Source organism: Orbicella franksi, chromosome 8, assembly GCF_964199315.1.
Source record: "Orbicella franksi chromosome 8, jaOrbFran1.1, whole genome shotgun sequence".
Classification (NCBI taxonomy): Eukaryota; Metazoa; Cnidaria; class Anthozoa; order Scleractinia; family Merulinidae; genus Orbicella; species Orbicella franksi.
In genome coordinates, this window is record NC_138152.1 from 26,445,410 (window position 1) to 26,463,660 (window position 18,251).

The following is an 18,251-nucleotide window of genomic DNA, read 5'->3' on the forward strand; positions in this document are numbered from 1 at the left end:
TTCGATTTCTTTTTTTTTCTTTTTTTTATGTGGTCCTTTTGAATGTAAGTCGATAAATATATAGCTAGGTGAATTGGCAATAAATACTCCTCAAAAAGCGTCTGAAATTGGTTTACTTTATCAGCAGTGGCTAATCTAGGGGAGGGGCCCGGGAAGGTAAAAAAGGAAAACAATCACTGAAGGAAGAAAAACCAGCACAGCAGGCGGAACAAAACCGGCCCTCCTGGGCAAAATTTTGCCCTCTAGATTGCATCGTCGTTTCAACCGTAAAATTTTATTGATGTTCATCAGTGGATTAGCGCCATGTAGAAGTTGGTTGGGGTCAGTGTTTGCGGTGGCTTAACAGTCCCATTTGCAGATACAGATACGCCCGCAGTTCTGCGGGATAAAACTTGCCTTGCATAAGGTTGTTGGAATATTCAAAGTACAGTAGCCGACTCCCTTATCATAACATGATAATGTCTTCTGCAGTATCAACGTACAAGCAGTTCTGTAACAAAGAATTTTTGGTTGGCAGTCCAAAGCAATTGTGGCAAAAAAAAAAATGCATCATGCAAAAATACCGCATATGTTAAATGTAATAAAATCTTGAATTCTTGGCTGGTACCGTTACGTCATCACAATTATAGGAAGGAGGGAAGGGCTTGGGACCGATTGTGTAAAAATGCAATTTTAATCCTCCAAGAGAGAAAAAAGAAAAAGACAGCGACTGGTTCATTTACTTATTCTGTAATTCTAAGGGCACAAAAACCTCAAAAAGCACAATGTCGATGGCACAGGAACAAAAATTACTGAATTATGGCTTTCCTTGTGACTATATCGTGGTAAAATGTTCAGACGCCACCTGTTTTTTTTCTTATGGAGGATTACCAAAGACTGAAATGTGACAGCTCATTGGCTGCTGTAAAATCGTCATGAAACAACATCAAGCAGTCATTGTAATTACTCGGCTAATTTTAATGAAAGTTATATGTTTATAAAGGAGTTTGTTTGGTAAAAGTAGTGAAAATGTGACCCAAAAAAAAAAACAGTCATCTAGCAACATGCTTGAAAACTGTATCAACCTAAAACTAGATTTGCAACTTAAACTTTAAAACCCAGCCGTCAAAATAATCCTTGGGAACACCAGCTTAATTCTGAAACTGAGTGAGGTGGACTTCAAAAACTGAAATCTGAAAACCGACATCTGGCAAAATCAGTGGTTGCAGAAACCAAAATCTAAAACCTCATGGCGAAAGAATAGAAATGTCGAAAGTGGATTTGGAAAATGAAATTTAAACGTCAAATGCCAATATCTGTCAAGACCTATCACTATCGAAGAGTTAGAAATCCCGAAAATAGAATAAAAACTAAATTCTTTGATTAAGCGGCGAAGTTCCAAATTTCATTTGTCGGTAGAGGAACACTGATTTCTTAGCCTAGAGTAGAAAACAAGAAAACGCCTCATTGTGGTAAGTCATATTAACTAGATTTTACATATTAGCAATGCTATTCACATACATTAATATGTAGTAAACACATGGAAAGGAAATCTCATGCACAACAAATGCCATTTCATTTCGGAACGAACACGGAAAGTTCGCATAACAAACTTTACAGAAATAAAAACGAATTAGCGATAACTTACAAGAAAACGGAATATTTAGACAATTTTTTCGAGAGTCTAATAGTATTTTAGGGTAGGAGATAATTTTGTTCTTAATATACTTTTTTCGATTCAAGTTACCCAGAACGCCCGAAGACTAGTTTTCGCCAACTCTTAATTCTTTGAATTATTTTGGTTTTGACAGGTCGCGTTAAGCAGAACCTGATAGTCCTTATCAAGGCTTAATTTTGGAAGCCATCTTACGGGTAGGTAACGTTGTCAGAAATTACAGTGTTTGTACGAGAATCGATATCCGATGGCGAATAGTTTTCTTAAAAATTGAATTCTGAGCAATGCATGAAAAGCAAATTTAAGATGCTAGCAAAGGAGCACGTTGTCCAAATCTGAGGGATTTTCTTGTACAAAAAAGCGCCCAGTCGCTTTTTAATCTTTCATACATTCGTCTATGACTTTCCGCGAACTTGTATGCAGCTTACAAGTTCGCACCACTCAAGTCTGTATTTTCCTAAAAGTAATTTGTTTCCAGATGTCAGACTCCGCCATCCTGCTTGTGAAACACATTACTGTTTTTAAGTAATTAAAATTTGATACACTTCTTGCATTCTCTTTCCTTGTCGTGTAAGTTACCACCCGCATTCACTTTAGTATATATGAATCGATTATTTGCAGGTTTAGTATCTGGGAAAAGTTCAGCCAAGAAGTTCAGGAGCTGTCATTTGGGTTTGAAAACCTGTAAGTAAGCTGTAATATGAATAGAAATAAAATTGATTGAAACATTTAAAAATATATATGGCGAAAGCACATATCTGACACTAATGCATCAAATTTCTGCTAGGCTGCAAAGAAACAAAGATCGCTTAGCTGACTCCAGGAAAGAGACTTCAAAGAAACAAAGACAACAGAAATACACCATTGCAAGTAAGGCAAGGTTAGTTTCTTTCAAATAATTAATATAGTCAAAAGTTTATAATAAAATTCTGATATAGTATAATACAGGCCTATCGTGACTTTCGATTCTAGTGCAAAGTTCAACATGACATTTTACAGCTGACGCAGCTGTGTATGCATGTGAATCAATGAATCAGGTTAGCACACTAAAATGACTAATGTTATTAACAATAGTTAACATATGACTTAATGCCATAGACAGTTTCTTTGTAAACTAAAAAAATCTAAACTAAAAAATCAGCGTTTCTTTTGCCACTATGAATTTACAATTTTGCCACTGAGCAGTGGACTATAATTTTCAATGTTTTGTCATAATATTTCAGAGCTGCACAGCATCTCAGTCTTCAGCCTTCAGGTTACGTCTTCCAGTTTGAAGATCGTTTTCGAAAAGCTCCGTTTTCAAAATGTTTTCCGTCCACACGAAATCGCAAAGCCGGCGTTTTCAAATTCCTCCAGTTTGACGATCGTTTTCGAAAAGCTCCGTTTTCGATTAGTGTGGAACGGTAGGCCTAACCGTAGAAATGAAGCTGCTTTTTGTAAATTTCTCCGGTGTAGCGTGGGCGTGGCCTAAGAAAGAGGATAACTCGCGTATTCACTGATAAGCAGATATTTGTGTGGGTGATTGATCATGACCAAGCGTGAGGTTAATATATATAGTTTTATTGACATGGAATATTTTACTTGCAGGTTCGTTATCTTGTTAAAGCACACTGGGGAAGTCCAGAAAGCGTGACCTTTGATCAAACCTGTAAGTAACCTGTAATTATAGTTGATATAAAGTTTATATGAAATAATTCATATATGAACTGCGGTTGTAGATGAAAGTGAAGAATGATCATCGCAGTAAATTTTCCAATTTAAGCAATTGGAAAGAAGAAGCCTGAAAAAAATCAGGGCTTCAACGGGATTCGAACCCGTGACCTCCGCGATACCGGTGCGATGCTCTACCAACTGAGCTATGAAGCCACACAATTATTATTAGAAATTTTGAGCCTGCACGGGAAAAGCAGAAATCTATAGGACTAGAAACTGAAAGACGTAACCTGAAAGCTGAAGACTGAGATGCTGTGCAGTTCTGAAATATTATGACAAAACGTTGGAAATTATTGTCCACTGCTCAGTGACACAATTATCAATTCATAGTGGCAAAAGAAACGCTGATGTTTTAGTTTAGATTTTTTTAGTTTACAAAGAAACTGTCTATGGCATTAAGTCATACGTTAACTATTGTTAATAACATTAGTCATTTTAGTGTGATAACCTGATTCATTGACTCACATACATACACAGCTACGTCAGCTGTAAAATGTTGCTGAACTTTGCACTAGTATTGAAAGTCACGAAAAGCGCCTATACAGCCTTTTTCTCTTTTGATCGACACCGTGTAGCAACAGTCGATTGTTCGCTCGTGTTTAAAGTTCTGCAGGGACTATTTAATGCTGTTAACCCAAAAATCTTTAATTAGAGACTTTTGAGTAGAATAAAACAGTAGCACGTGGGATAAAGAAGATTGTTAGTATTTCATTTTATGTAGCCAGGATTGCAAGCTAATTAGTCAAACTTGAGGCATTGTACTATACGACAAGCAGAATTGCCGTGCATAGTTTTGACGTGAAACCCCATACGTACAGAACCAATGGGGGCCAAAATTCCTGAAGTATGATTTGTTGTAATCACTTTGGACTCAACCTTACATATCAGTCTTTTTTATAACTTACAACCTGGAGAAATAGAAAGCGATCATATCAAAACTTCATCATACTGAATTCAACGTATATATAAAGAATTCAATAGAATGAAATGCCGAACATGATCGGAGAGTCCATTGAAGAATTGTAAACGGTGAGTAAAACTGGAATTATAATTGATTGAATTAGTGGCACGACAGTATCAAAACTTCATCATAAATTTAAACCTATATATGAAAAATTGAGATAAATGAAATTCAGAGTCCGCAATCCAAAAAAAATTGTAGTACGAAACCGAAATATATTGTCTAAATTCTAGAAAAATGTTGACAGTCGACGAAGAATTAATTATAATTAAATTCCACTCTTTTTCTTAAACAAACATTGAGCGCTTAGCTTTGATCACTACAGAAGTAAGGCTTTAGATTTTTAACTTCAAAGAAAACAAAATGCGAAAATTGGCATTATAACTTCACTCAGTAATAACGTCAGCAATATATGCTCGTGTATGCCACTCTGAAGTTTGGGCAGTCAATTGTGTAGTTTTTAAAATATATATTGTTGAATTGTGCGCTTTGGAACTGAAGGTTTAGGGAAGAGACTAGAAGGTGTTGTGCCCTTGTCCAATGGAACCATGGAAAATTGATGGATTACTGAGAAAGTAAAATCGTTTGTTCGTGACAGTTGAAAAACAGCCCATATCAGACTACAGTCTTCAAATCTGTTTATCAGTGCAATTCATCGCTGTTTGTTTGTTCAATCATTCAATGACTCCACTATCAGCCGCCAAAAAATTAGCCAAGAAAAACACGTTTTGTGGAGCATTTTAGTGAAATACTTTCTGTTTAACGACACAAAGATCAACAGAACACGTTTTTGATGGCCTCATGTTGAAGACATTGCTGACAAAAGCGAAGTAAAGTGAGATAAAATGTAAAATCCAGCGATTGTCAAAAACATGGATTTAAGATTTTCATTCATTCAGTTAATTTTGAAAAAGGAGTAAAAGCAAGAAATTGCCCAGGGCTAGTTAAAACGTTGGGTGTTTTCATTATCAGGCCTACAGAGTTAAAATCGTTCTATACTAGCGATATCACCATCTTTTTTCTCTCTCCTCATGTAGAATACGACCATTTTACCTTCAACTCCAAATTACTCTATCTCTAGCTACAATCTTTGCTTCTCTTTCGGTTCTAATTGTATTTATAAATACAAGCAGTTTATTTCCTTTTTCAATATTTCTCCATCAAGTCTCTCTTGGCCCTTCCCTGTTACGCTTGTTTTTGTACTGGTGCCCATGTCAGAGCAATCTTAATCTTTTAGTCCGTTGACATCTCTAGAACACTACCTAACTTTTGCCATCGTCTGTTTCTTACCTGTTCGGCGTCGATTGTCCTTCATCAAATCTTTCTCTTATTTTTTGATGACTGAACTTCATCAGCAAGTAATCTTTCCGGATTTTATCTCAGCATTTATGCTAGAAGACGCTGAGCTTGCTTTAATCCTCTTTGGTCATCCCCGTGACTCGGCAACATAGAGTTAAACAGAAACTTCACTGCTCATGAATATTATTACCTTTTTCTGTATTTCAGCTAAGCAGGCTGCTTCCACATACTCTTCTAGACTTGTTATGGCCACTCCTGCTTGCCCTTTTAAGCTCTTATATCAATTTCTCTGCAACCCTATTTGTCCACTTCCCCCTGAGTTATTCAAACTTCTTCTCTGGTGCGCCTTTAATTTTTTTTTCCTCGACCCTCAATGGGTGCATTTCAAAGTTTCAACATTTCAACTTTGTTCTTCTCTTAATTCATCGTTTAAGCTAATTTTCTCGCAAACTTGCATTGGCATGAAGCTATCCTCTAAACAAAAGAACCAAATCATTGTCAAAATCGCGATCATCGATGTTTATTATCATTTTCTATCTGATACCAACCCTGTTGTTCTCCACTGTTCTCTTCATTACCCAGTCGATAATAAGAGAAACCTGGAACAGCACAGCCATGCTTTACCCTTGATAGTATTTCAGACTACCCTAACTGAAAGTTCCCATCTACGCATCACAGCGCATTGGTAAACTTCACCGTTTAACTCAACTTGGGTTAAAAATTTTGATCTACAATTATAACTCCTTAACAAGCAGGATAGTGCCTCTAGCTGATGCCTCCGTGAATACTATCGAAAGCTTTCTCAAACTCCATAAAATGCAACTATAGACCTAAATTCCACTAAATTAACATGTCCGTGATATATACTCCGGAACTCAAACATGTGTGCTTGGTGGTACTTCTCCACTTCTATATCCAGCGTGCTCGGCTCTCGGCAGCTGATTGACGTCACCTCGAATGGTTGTAATGATCACTCATCATTCTGCTCAATAAATTACCTTTACTACGGTTGACATACGAGTTAGTCCTTTCAAGTTTTAGCATACTGTTAGATGACCTATCGTAGGTAATTTAATGATCTCACTTCTTTTTTGTACGGCGCAATCTCTCAGCTTTCTCTGTTGATCGTACATGTTCTAAGATAACTCATGTGTACTGGTACCGTAGCGATTCTGAGTACATCTGCTTTTAGCATTTCCACAGCAATGGAGTCTATGCCTCCTACTCTTCCTTTTTTTACATCGCTAATGTCCTCCAATTTAATCTCCTCTTTTGTGATTTTACTGGTCCGGCATAATCTGGTTAGTGGTTCTTGTCCGATGACAACTTCATTTATCCCAATTCTTGAAGCTGTTCCCTGCTCCTCTTTCTTATCTCATCGTCTTTTATTCATGTTTATTGGCAGCCTTCCCTCATTTTTCACCGTTTCCAAGTTTTTTCATCTTCCGTTACCGAGCTTTTTTCCTCTTCTATTACCTAGGTTTCTGGGACATCTGACTTCATAGGAAGTATTTGTAATCTTTTATCCGGGATGCTTTGGTAAACATATCTTCTCCCTAATATTCGTCTTGTCACGGGCACTTCTTTCCCAGTCCTGTAGATGGTTTGATCTCGATCTTCTTCTTTAGTTTCCTTCTCTCTTTCATTTTCAAAGCTATTTATCCTGATCTTTGTTTTTCCCTTTTTTTAGCTTCCCTTTTCCCCTTCCCGTAGCTCAACGTCTATTCTGCTGTTTCATTAAAACCCTCTTTAAAGTTGTCTTAGCTATATTCTAAGTTGTTGCGGTCAAAGAGCCGTCAGAATTGTATGGCCCATCTTTCCGAAGGCAAACAGACCCGTTTCTTGGCTCTTCTATGAACCAACTCTACTCTGCTCTGTGGATTCTTCGGTGTGTTGACACCGTATCTCTTTCTCATACCCTTTGATATGGCTCATGTTCCGTCCGGCAGCCAGATCCGTTTCTGCATGGGCTCTTGTGAAGACAAACTCTATCTGATTTCTGAATATGTCAGTATTTGGAGCCCAGTATTAATTCCTCATGCCCAGTCGTCTGGTCAATTTGGACAGCCGTAAGGAAATCAGGATTGTGCATGTGCAGAAATTGTGCACATACATGCCCAATAAAGCTACCTAAGGATGAGAAAAAAAATGGTCACGTCACTCCTACCTCTTTGTCCGTCGCAAATTCTACAAAGTTGCATCTCAATCAGTTAAAGCGTTCAATTACGTTCATCAGGCTTCATTGAAAGCCAAAAAACTTCAACGATGGCTAAGTTATTCTCTTTAATGGCGCACAGGTAAGGTCATGTTCGATCCAAAGTCCACCGTCCGGCCATGTGGGCAGATATTCAAAATATTGCAACTCCCTCGTCATTTTGAAACAATGAGCTAGAAACTGATGGAATAAATACCGGCCATTGTTTCGCTATCTGTCGGCCCTTATTATTTACAGCTCATAAAACCTCAAAGTATGACACAAAGCAAAAACAAGGCGACGAAAAGTCGCTTGAAAGCAATTTCGTTGTAAAAACAGACGCCATTGTGGTTTCAAATCGCCTATGAAACTTCTACTTATAGTTTCCGGAAGTTCCCTTACCGCCTCAACCGACATAAAATGGGATTTTAAAAGCGCCAAATACAAAATACATTCTTCGCCAATCGAATGCAAAACGTGCACGTTCTCATTCCCGGTTTTACATAATCTGTTTTCGATTTAAGACTCCCTGTATCATGATAAACTCAGCACTCTTCCTTTTGTACTTTTTTTGTTGCTGTTGGTGTTGTTGATTTTTATTTCGCGGGATCAAACCTCTGAGAAAAGACACATTTACAGATTTACAACTGAGACAGAAAGTTTCAACCATAATAAAGCCTTATAGGGTAACTTGCAATTTCAGTGCGTCCTGGATCGTACATCATCATCATTGTTCTGTCCTCCGAGTGGAGAACTGGGCTTGTCGCCTCCCTGCTTTCAGGCTATCCTATCCTCTGCAGCTGATGCCTCCTCTGCCCCAGATTTTAATCATTTCTCCTTAAGCTCCCTTCCAGCTGTTCTCCTCCATGTCTTTTGCGGTCGATCCGATTCCTTCTGCCTGCTGGTAACCATGTGAGAGCGATTACTGATCCATTCTAAGGACTTGACCAAACCACGTCCATCTCCGTCTTGCCACCTGCTTCCTTATTGGCTCAATATCCGCTCTTATTCTAATCTCCTCGTTTGTTATGCGCTCTGACCAGCAGATCTTTAGTGTCCGACGAAGGCTCTTACGTAAGAACACATCCAGTTTGTTCTCGTCCGCCTTAGTGATTCGCCAGGTTTCACATCCATACAACAGCACTGGGAGTACATATTGGAATTAAAAATTTTGATCTTGGTTTTGCTGTTAAACTGATTGTACTTTCAGATCCTTCCCAGCTTATTATACGCAACCCGTGCTTTTCCTAGTCTTGCTCGAATGTCTTCTACCGTTCCACCTGACCTGCTGACGTATGAACCCAAGAATACAAAACTCTATACGTCTTCAATATCTTGTTCGTCAAGTTACACCTTCTCATTGCTGATCTCGTTCAATCTAAAGAGTTTTGTCTTCTCAGAGTTTATCTTCAGCCCAGCTGCCTTACTGTTGATATTGAGATTCAACACATTCTTCTGGATTTGAGCTTTTGTGTCAGCTGTAAGCGCAAATTATATATCGTCAGCGAAATCCAAGTCTTCTAACTTGGACCATAACTTTCATCTAGTGTTAGCACCCTCTGCTTTTCTTCTCATGATTCATCGATCACAAAACAAGAACAATAACCTGGACATGTTGCATCCCTGCTTCACGCCGGACTTCACATCGAACCAGCCAGTTAAACCTGGGCTTTCGGATACCGAACACTGGTTACCATCGTACATTGCCTTGACCACTTCGACAAGTTTTGGTGGAATCCCGTAACTCTCTATGATCATCAACAAGGTTTCCCTGTGAGCACCATGAAAGTTCGTCGCATGGTCAAGGAAACAAACACACTAGCTGGAATTCAATTGAATTGCTTGCTCCACAATGTTCCTAAGGACGAAGATCTGCTCTTTCTTGCGTCTTCCTTGCCTAAACCCAGCTTGCTCCTTCCTTAACTTTACATTAACACCATCTGATATTCTTCTGACCAACACCTTCCCCAACACATTTGCAACAACAGACATCAAGGTGATCCCCCTCCCGTTTTTTTACACTCGGTGAGATCTCCTTTTTTGGCGAGACTGATTATAATACCCTTCGTTCCATCTGCATGAACATCCTCACTGATCCGCACCTCGCAAAAACGATCGTGTAGTATGTCGACTAATGTTATCATGTCAGCCTTGAGCAGCTCTACTGTTATGCCCTCCACACCAGGTGTTCGACTGCGCTCTTGCTGTTGATTGCATCATTAATCTCTGCCATAGTTATAGGGCCTGAAGGTATCTCTTCTATCACCTGTATAGTAATAACCACATCGGCAACATGCTCTAGGTTGAGTCTTAACAGCACTTTTTCGAAGTGTTCTTTCCACCTCTAAGGTATCTTTTCTTCGTTTGTCAACAACTTCCCGGCCTTGTTCCTTACCACGTCAATTGTCGTAGATGGCTCGATGCACACCCTCCTTGTAGCTTCGTATACGCGTTCTATTTGCCCGCGCTTTGCAGCATCCTCTGCTCGTTGGCTATGTCATTGGCCATTCTCTCATATCCTTTTGTATACTTCTCTTCACTTCGAAATCTTTGTTCCTGTATTCCTCCTGCGACCTCGTCCTAAGTCTTGCCGACCTTACACCAATTAACTTTTCCTTTATCCCTCTCCTTTCCTCAAATCTGTTCCAGCCTTCTGGTCTGATCCAGCTCGTGCTTTTCCTTGTTCTGTAGCCTAGCATATCTCCAGCAGTGTCACAATGGGTTTGTCTGATCTTTGTCTCTGTTCTTCTACTTCGTTGTCGTGCGCTACTTCACCCTCATCTTCGTACCTGTTTCCCTGGTTGTCGTCCTCCAGTGACGGGCGGCTGAACCTGTTCTTTAATTCCAAATGAAATTGCTTCCAAATTTAAGGCATGTTCAACTTACTGGTCTCGTATCTTCTGACTTGTACCACTCTCCTGCCCGTTCCGTTGGGCTTAAGCAGTGGCTTAGCGATCAACATGTTATGGTCAATTGCGCAGTCCACACCTCCATAAGTCTAACATTTTGCAGTGATCGCCTAAAATTGGCTATAACAGCCACATGATTAATCTGGTCATCAAGTTGGCCATTTGGTGTAGACCACGTGTATTTGGGCGTCTCATTGTGTGGGAATATAGTCGATACAATGATGACATTGTTTAGTGCGCAGGAGGCAAAGCGTTCCTCTTTGTTACTTCTCTCTCTCTCCCGCCAAACCAAATTTACCCACAGAGCTTTCCTCAGCAACCTGTTGTTCACCCACTTTTGTATTCCAGTCATCTACGACCAGGAGCATGTCATGTCTTGGTACTACATTCACAAGCTTTTTAACTGATCATAGAAGGCGTTTTTCGCCTCTTCATCTGCGTCATTTGTTGGAGCATAAACCTGGATGACTGTTGTCTAGATGATGCATGAGTAGAAACGAACTTCTATAACAGGGTCATTTATCGGCCTCTAGCAGTCTAAGCATTCAGCAACCTTGTTTGACATGAATATTTCCGTTCCACTCAGATGTACATCGTCATGTTAGACAGAAAGACATTTCCCAGCATTTAAGAGGAGAGCGTTGGTGACACTAGCTAAGCTCACTGAAATCCAATACTAGCGCTTAGCTCGTACATGTGACATTTCAAACCATGCACTTTGGACAGTTAAGGAAAGTTATGCGTTCGAAGTACTGGAAAGACTATAAACTCTTGACCGTTACAGCTTTTTCGGTTGAAAACGTATACAGGCTGCAGGGCTTAAGGGCCTTAAGCTCCAAGTATGTTAGATTGTTAAGCTTTAGCATTACTAGGCTGTTAGGCTGTACTACTTTCAGAAATAGTATGCTGATCTATGTTTATAATAAAACCTCTTAGACAATAAACAATTTCCACTGCCGTACACACAGAAATGGAACAACGGGGATCAAAAGTTTTAGAGCATCAGCAGCAAGAAACACGAACCGACGGTAAACTTGAAAGCGCTTGTAAAAGCCAGGGTAATTGCAAACAAGCTGTCGCAAAAAACATACGACATCTTCCCATTGCCAACAAATTCAGCTACGACGCGAGAGAAAAAGATACCTGTGGTACTCGTGGCAGGAAATATCACCGTCTCGAGCATTTTAAGCAAGTAAACAACCACCTTCAACACCGTCTCACCATTACTGAAGATGTGGGTGATAGGGGAGAAGAACGACGTGCCTATGCCAACCTTGGAAATGCTTATCAAGGAATCACTGATTTTAAAATAGCCATAAGTTACCACGAGCAAGATCTCAGCATTGCTGAAGGAATTGGTAACCGTGCAAAAGAAGGACGTGCCTATGCCAACCCTGGAAAGGCTTATAAAGGAAACGGTGATTTTAAACAAGCTATAAACTACCACGAACAAGATCTCAGCAGTGCCAAAGAAAGGACTAACCGTGCAGGAAAAGGACGTGCCTATTGCAATCTTGCTAATACATGTGGCAGTCTTGGCGATTTTAAACAAGCCATAGAGCACTACGAGCAATATCTCACCATTGCTAGTGATGTGAACGACAGGGCAAGAGAAGAACGTGCCTTTGCCAAGCTTGGCAATGCTTATCAAGGTCTCGGCGATTTTAAACAAGCCATAAAGCACCACGAGCAGTGTCTCACCTTAGCCAAAGAAGTGGGTGACAGGGCAGGAGAAGGAGGTGCCTATGGTAACCTTGGCTATGCTTATGACAGTATCGGCGATTTTAAACAAGCCATAAAGTACCACGAGCTAGATCTAACCATAGCAAAAAAAGTGGGTGACAGGGCAGGAGAAGGACGTGCCTATGGTAACTTTGGCAATGCTTATCAAGGTCTCGGCGATTTCAAACAAGCCATAAAGTACCACGAGCTAGATCTCACCATAGGAAAAAAAGTGGGTGACAGGGCAGGAGAAGGAGGTGCCTATGGTAACATTGGCAATGCTTATCAAGGTCTCGGCGATTTTAAACAAGCCATAAAGTACCACGAGCAAGATCTCACCATAGCTAAAGAAGTGGGTGACAGGGCAGGAGAAGGAGGTGCCTATGGTAACCTTGGCTATGCTTATGACAGTATCGGTGATTTTAAACAAGCCATAAAGTACCACGAGCTAGATCTCACCTTAGCAAAAAATGTTGGTGACAGGGTAGGAGAAGGACGTGCCTATGGTAACCTTGGCAATGCTTATCAAGGTCTCGGCGATTTTAAACAAGCCATAAAGTACAACGAGCAACATCTCAGCATAGCTAAAGAAGTGGGTGACAGGGCAGGAGAAGGAGGTGCCTATGGTAACCTTGGCAATGCTTATCAAGGACTCGGCGATTTTAAACAAGCCATAAAGTACCACGAGCAAGATCTCACCATAGCTAAAGAAGTGGGTGACAGGGCAGGAGAAGGAGATGCCTATGGTAACCTTGGCTATGCTTATGACAGTATCGGTGATTTTAAACAAGCCATAAAGTACCACGAGCTAGATCTCACCTTAGCAAAAAATGTTGGTGACAGGGTAGGAGAAGGACGTGCCTATGGTAACCTTGGCAATGCTTATCAAGGTCTCGGCGATTTTAAACAAGCCATAAAGTACAACGAGCAACATCTCAGCATAGCTAAAGAAGTGGGTGACAGGGCAGGAGAAGGACGTGCCTATGGTAACCTTGGCAATGCTTATCAAGGACTCGGCGATTTTAAACAAGCCATAAAGTACCACGAGCAAGATCTCACCATAGCTAAAGAAGTGGGTGACAGGGCAGGAGAAGGAGATGCCTATGGTAACCTTGGCTATGCTTATGACAGTATCGGTGATTTTAAACAAGCCATAAAGTACCACGAGCTAGATCTCACCTTAGCAAAAAATGTTGGTGACAGGGTAGGAGAAGGACGTGCCTATGGTAACCTTGGCAATGCTTATCAAGGTCTCGGCGATTTTAAACAAGCCATAAAGTACCACGAGCAAGATCTCACCATAGCTAAAGAAGTGGGTGACAGGGCAGGAGAAGGAGGTGCCTATGGTAACCTTGGCAATGCTTATCAAGGTCTCGGCAATTTCAAACAAGCCATAAAGTACCACGAGCAATGTCTCACCATAGCCAAAGAAATGAGTGACAGGGTAGGAGAAGGAGGTGCCTATGGTAACCTTGGCAATGCTTATCAAGGTCTCGGCGATTTTAAACAAGCCATAAAGTACAACGAGCAACATCTCAGCATAGCTAAAGAAGTGGGTGACAGGGCAGGAGAAGGACGTGCCTATGGTAACCTTGGCAATGCTTATCAAGGTCTCGGCGATTTTAAACAAGCCATAAAGTACAACGAGCAACATCTCACCATAGCTAAAGAAGTGGGTGACAGGGCAGGAGAAGGAGGTGCCTATGGTAACCTTGGCAATGCTTATCAAGGTCTCGGCGATTTTAAACAAGCCATAAAGTACCACGAGCAATGTCTCACCATAGCCAAAGAAATGAGTGACAGGGTAGGAGAAGGAGGTGCCTATGGTAACCTTGGCAATGCTTATCAAGGTCTCGGCGATTTTAAACAAGCCATAAAGTACAACGAGCAACATCTCAGCATAGCTAAAGAAGTGGGTGACAGGGCAGGAGAAGGACGTGCCTATGGTAACCTTGGCAATGCTTATCAAGGTCTCGGCGATTTTAAACAAGCCATAAAGTACCACGAGCAAGATCTCTCCATAGCTAAAGAAGTGGGTGACAGGGCAGGAGAAGGAGGTGCCTATGGTAACCTTGGCAATGCTTACCGAGGTCTCGGCGATTTTAAACAAGCCATAAAATACCACGAGCAAGATCTCACCATAGCTAAAGAAGTGGGTGACAGGGCAGGAGAAGGAGTTGCCTATGGTAACATTGGCAATGCTTATCAAGGTCTCGGCGATTTTAAACAAGCCATAAAGTACCACGAGCAACGTCTCACCATAGCTAAAGAAGTTGGTGACAGGGCAGGAGAAGGAGGTGCCTATGGTAACCTTGGCAATGCTTACCGAAGTCTCGGCGATTTTAAAGAAGCCATAAAATACCACGAGCAAGATCTCACCATAGCTAAAGAAGTGGGTGACAGGGCAGGAGAAGGAGGTGTCTATGGTAACCTTGGCAATGCTTATCAAGGTCTCGGCGATTTTAAACAAGCCATAAAGTACCACGAGCAAGATCTCACCATAGCTAAAGAAGTGGGTGACAGGGCAGGAGAAGGACGTGCCTATGGCTCTCTTGGCGATTGTTATTGTAGTCGTTTGAACTTTAGAAGAGCCATGGAGTACCATCAGGATCATCTTTGTATTGTTAAAGAAATTGGTGACAGGAGAGGACAAGTATCTGCCTTTTTACTTCTTGCTGATATTTACTTCAGGCTTGGTGATTTGGAGAGAAGCATAAAGTACTCTTTAGAAAGTCTGAAGATTGCGGAAGAGATAGGGGACAAGCATGGCAAAGGAAGAGCGTATTGTCGTCTTGGAGGATCTTATGTGCGTCAACGTGATTTTAAACTGGCCAAGAAATACCTCAATCTGCATCTGAAGATCGCCAAAGAAATAGGAGATATGTGTGGAGAAGGATGTGCATATATGCGCTTAGGCTGGAGTTGTGAATTGTCAGGTTCTTTGCATGAGGCTCTGGTTTGGTATCAGTGCAGCGTAAAGGTGTTCAATGGCATAAGACGGCTTCTTCAGTTTCAAGACACCTGGAAAGTGAGCTTTCGTGATAAGCATCAAGAGGTGTACACCAGTCTGTTCAGACTTTTGTTGAAGCTTTCCAAGACTGACGAGGCTTTGAGTGCTGCTGAGCAGGGACGAGCTCAAGCTTTAATGGATCTCATGGCATCAAGTTATGGCCTTGAATTACCTCTGCCTTTGTCTCTTGAACATAAAGAAATGATGTCAGACATAGCAAGCGATACATCTTTTCAAATAGTTTTTGTAGCACTTGAGGGTAAAAAGATCACCTTATGGGTACTCAGCAAAGGAAAAGATGCTCAGTTTAGACAGAACGACGTACAGGACAGAGATGCGTTTAGCTCTCTAATGAGCTTAACCAAAGCTGCTTTCAAAGAAAACAAGTGTGGTCGCTCTTTGGAACTGCAAAGAGGTGATGATCTACAGCCTACGAAAGTCTCTTGCCAAACAGAGCAGTCATGCTGGCAGAACAATTCCTTAAAAGTTTTGTATCGTAGCATTTTTAGCACTATCGCGAAGTTCCTAAATGGTGATGAACTAATCATTGTCCCGGATGGTCCACTAGGCCTTGCTCCTTTTGCTGCGTTTGTGGATGAAGCTTCAAGATACCTCAGTGAATCTTTCAGGATCCGCATGATTCCGTCGCTGACAAGTTTGAAGCTGCTTGCTGATTGCCCTGATGACTACCACAGCAAGACTGGGGCACTTCTCGTCGGAGATCCATGTCTGAAGGAAATCACAAACATCTTTGGTCAGCCCAAAATATCGCAGTTGCCATATGCCAAAAAGGAAGTAGAGATGATAGGCGAGATTCTTAACACCACTCCGCTCACGGGAAAAGAAGCAACTAAGGATGAGGTGCTGAAACGGATTGGTTCGGTTGCTTTGGTACATATTGCGGCACATGGAAAAGTGGGAAGTGGTGAAATTTTCTTAGCCCCTAACACAGAACGGAGGTACTCGGATCCTGAAGAGAAGGACTATATCATGAAGATAGCAGACGTACACGCTGTTCAGCTACGAGCAAGGCTTGTTGTGCTTAGTTGCTGTCATAGTGGCGAAGGAGAGATCAAGGCTGAGGGAGTGGTTGGTATTGCTCGGTCTTTTCTGGGAGCTGGTGCTCGCTCTGTTCTGATGTCTCTCTGGGCAATTGATGACGAGGCCACGGTGGAGTTCATGAAGAGCTTCTACCAGCACTTAAGGAATGGAAACAGTGCCAGTGTGTCCCTTAACCAGGCCATGAAATGTCTCCGGAAGTCATCAAAGTTTAGTGAGGTGAAGTTCTGGGCTCCGTTCGTACTCATTGGTGATGATGTCACACTAGATTTTGAAGAAAAAGGACAGGAGCATTGTGGGTAAGATATATTTTAAGACTTTTAAAATATGTACTTTTCGGGATAAAGAAATCAAGATGATGCAACGTAATGTACCTTTAAATTGTCGCTCTTAGCAATTTTAGTTTACTTTTCAACCTTGTTCTTTTTAAATTTTTATTTTAAGTGTTCAGGGTATGCATAGAGGGGATGCAGGTGTGCTGAGGTGACCGTAAATCAATACGACAGTTGAGGTAATTCTTATTTGTTTTAAAGGAAAAAATAAGCTTTGAGAAAAGAGTTTTCTATTATTCTTTAGTCATCTCTCAAGCACGCAAACACAGTAATCATGATTCGAGATGCTCGATGGTCTTTATCCGGAGAAAAACTTGCCCAAAAATTGGAAATGAATATAGTAATTAACAAAGGAACAAACTCACAAACAAATGACCAATGTCTTATCAACTATGCTGCGCAGACAGAAGATATTATTAAAAATGTTTTATTATTATTATTTTTGTAGAAGCTGAAGTTAAGCACGTACAGGGAGGACAGAAATTCCACGTGATTGACTCCTATTCTTTTCTACATCAGTCCGTGTTTCCCATGTGATTCTTAATAAGCTTAAAAATGATCTTCATGAGATACTAGCTGGTGTGAAACATTGTTATTGATTCGAAGCACGTCTTATAATCGTAACACGCCGTAGTAATTTTTCTCTTAGAATATTTAATCACATTTCTACTCTAAAACTTAAAAAGATTGGTCAGAGGAGCCTTTCTCAAATTAAATTACTCACGATTCTCAGTGATGTGAACAGTTTAGCTTCTAAGTTTTAGCTTTTTTTTCTAGATTTTCGTTGCTTTATCTCGGAGTTAATTTGTTTTTTGACAGAGACTAGGAGAAAACGGCGAGTTAAGACACAAGTAGCGAAACATTATGTATTTCGACTTTCACATCCTGCCATGTATTGGAAATTATATTTTATGTTATTCAAGTTTGAAAAAATGCGTTAACCTACGTAAAACGGTTTAAAGAATGAGTCTTTTTTATGGTTTTTCACCTAAAAGAGTATAGTAGATTATTGTCTTTTCGTTAGTTCTGTTAATATCGTCACGAACTTTACAGTAGTGCATTGCTTGTGTACAAAATTTGCTAATTGAAACCTATATAGATTAAAGTTACGATAGTAAGCAGTACAAGTAGCAATCATAACTCAGTACATTTACAAGAACTTCGAGATTAAGATTTGATCTTTTACCTGATCAGCAGGGAAGACTTTAGGAAAGCGAATGAGACTTTATCGTTCACATGTACCTAACCACCACATAGCTATTTTCTTTAAGGTAGAAATGAGGTTTCGTCTGTTCGGGCCGTGGTAAGGTTGGACTTATATATCTGTGAGGTGTGATCATGCTTTTCTGAATACTCAGTTTGGTTTGGAAAAATCTGGCAAACAATCTGTTTCTTTTT

At 40.6% G+C, this 18,251-nt stretch overlaps 2 protein-coding genes across 2 annotated transcripts in view; one reads left to right on the forward strand and one right to left on the reverse strand.

The window, feature by feature from the left end:
- The window catches only part of LOC145494566 (BTB and MATH domain-containing protein 38-like), a 153,179-nt gene that overhangs the window by 84,818 nt on the left and 50,110 nt on the right, over positions 1–18,251 (reverse strand). The window lies entirely within an intron of this gene.
- On the forward strand, positions 11,547–16,886 carry LOC145494556 (uncharacterized). Its single transcript, XM_081474050.1, has 2 exons — positions 11,547–13,789; positions 13,910–16,886. Exons 1-2 carry the CDS (start codon positions 11,701–11,703, stop codon positions 16,822–16,824), a joined length of 5,004 nt encoding a protein of 1,667 aa, XP_081330176.1. The 5' UTR covers positions 11,547–11,700; the 3' UTR covers positions 16,825–16,886.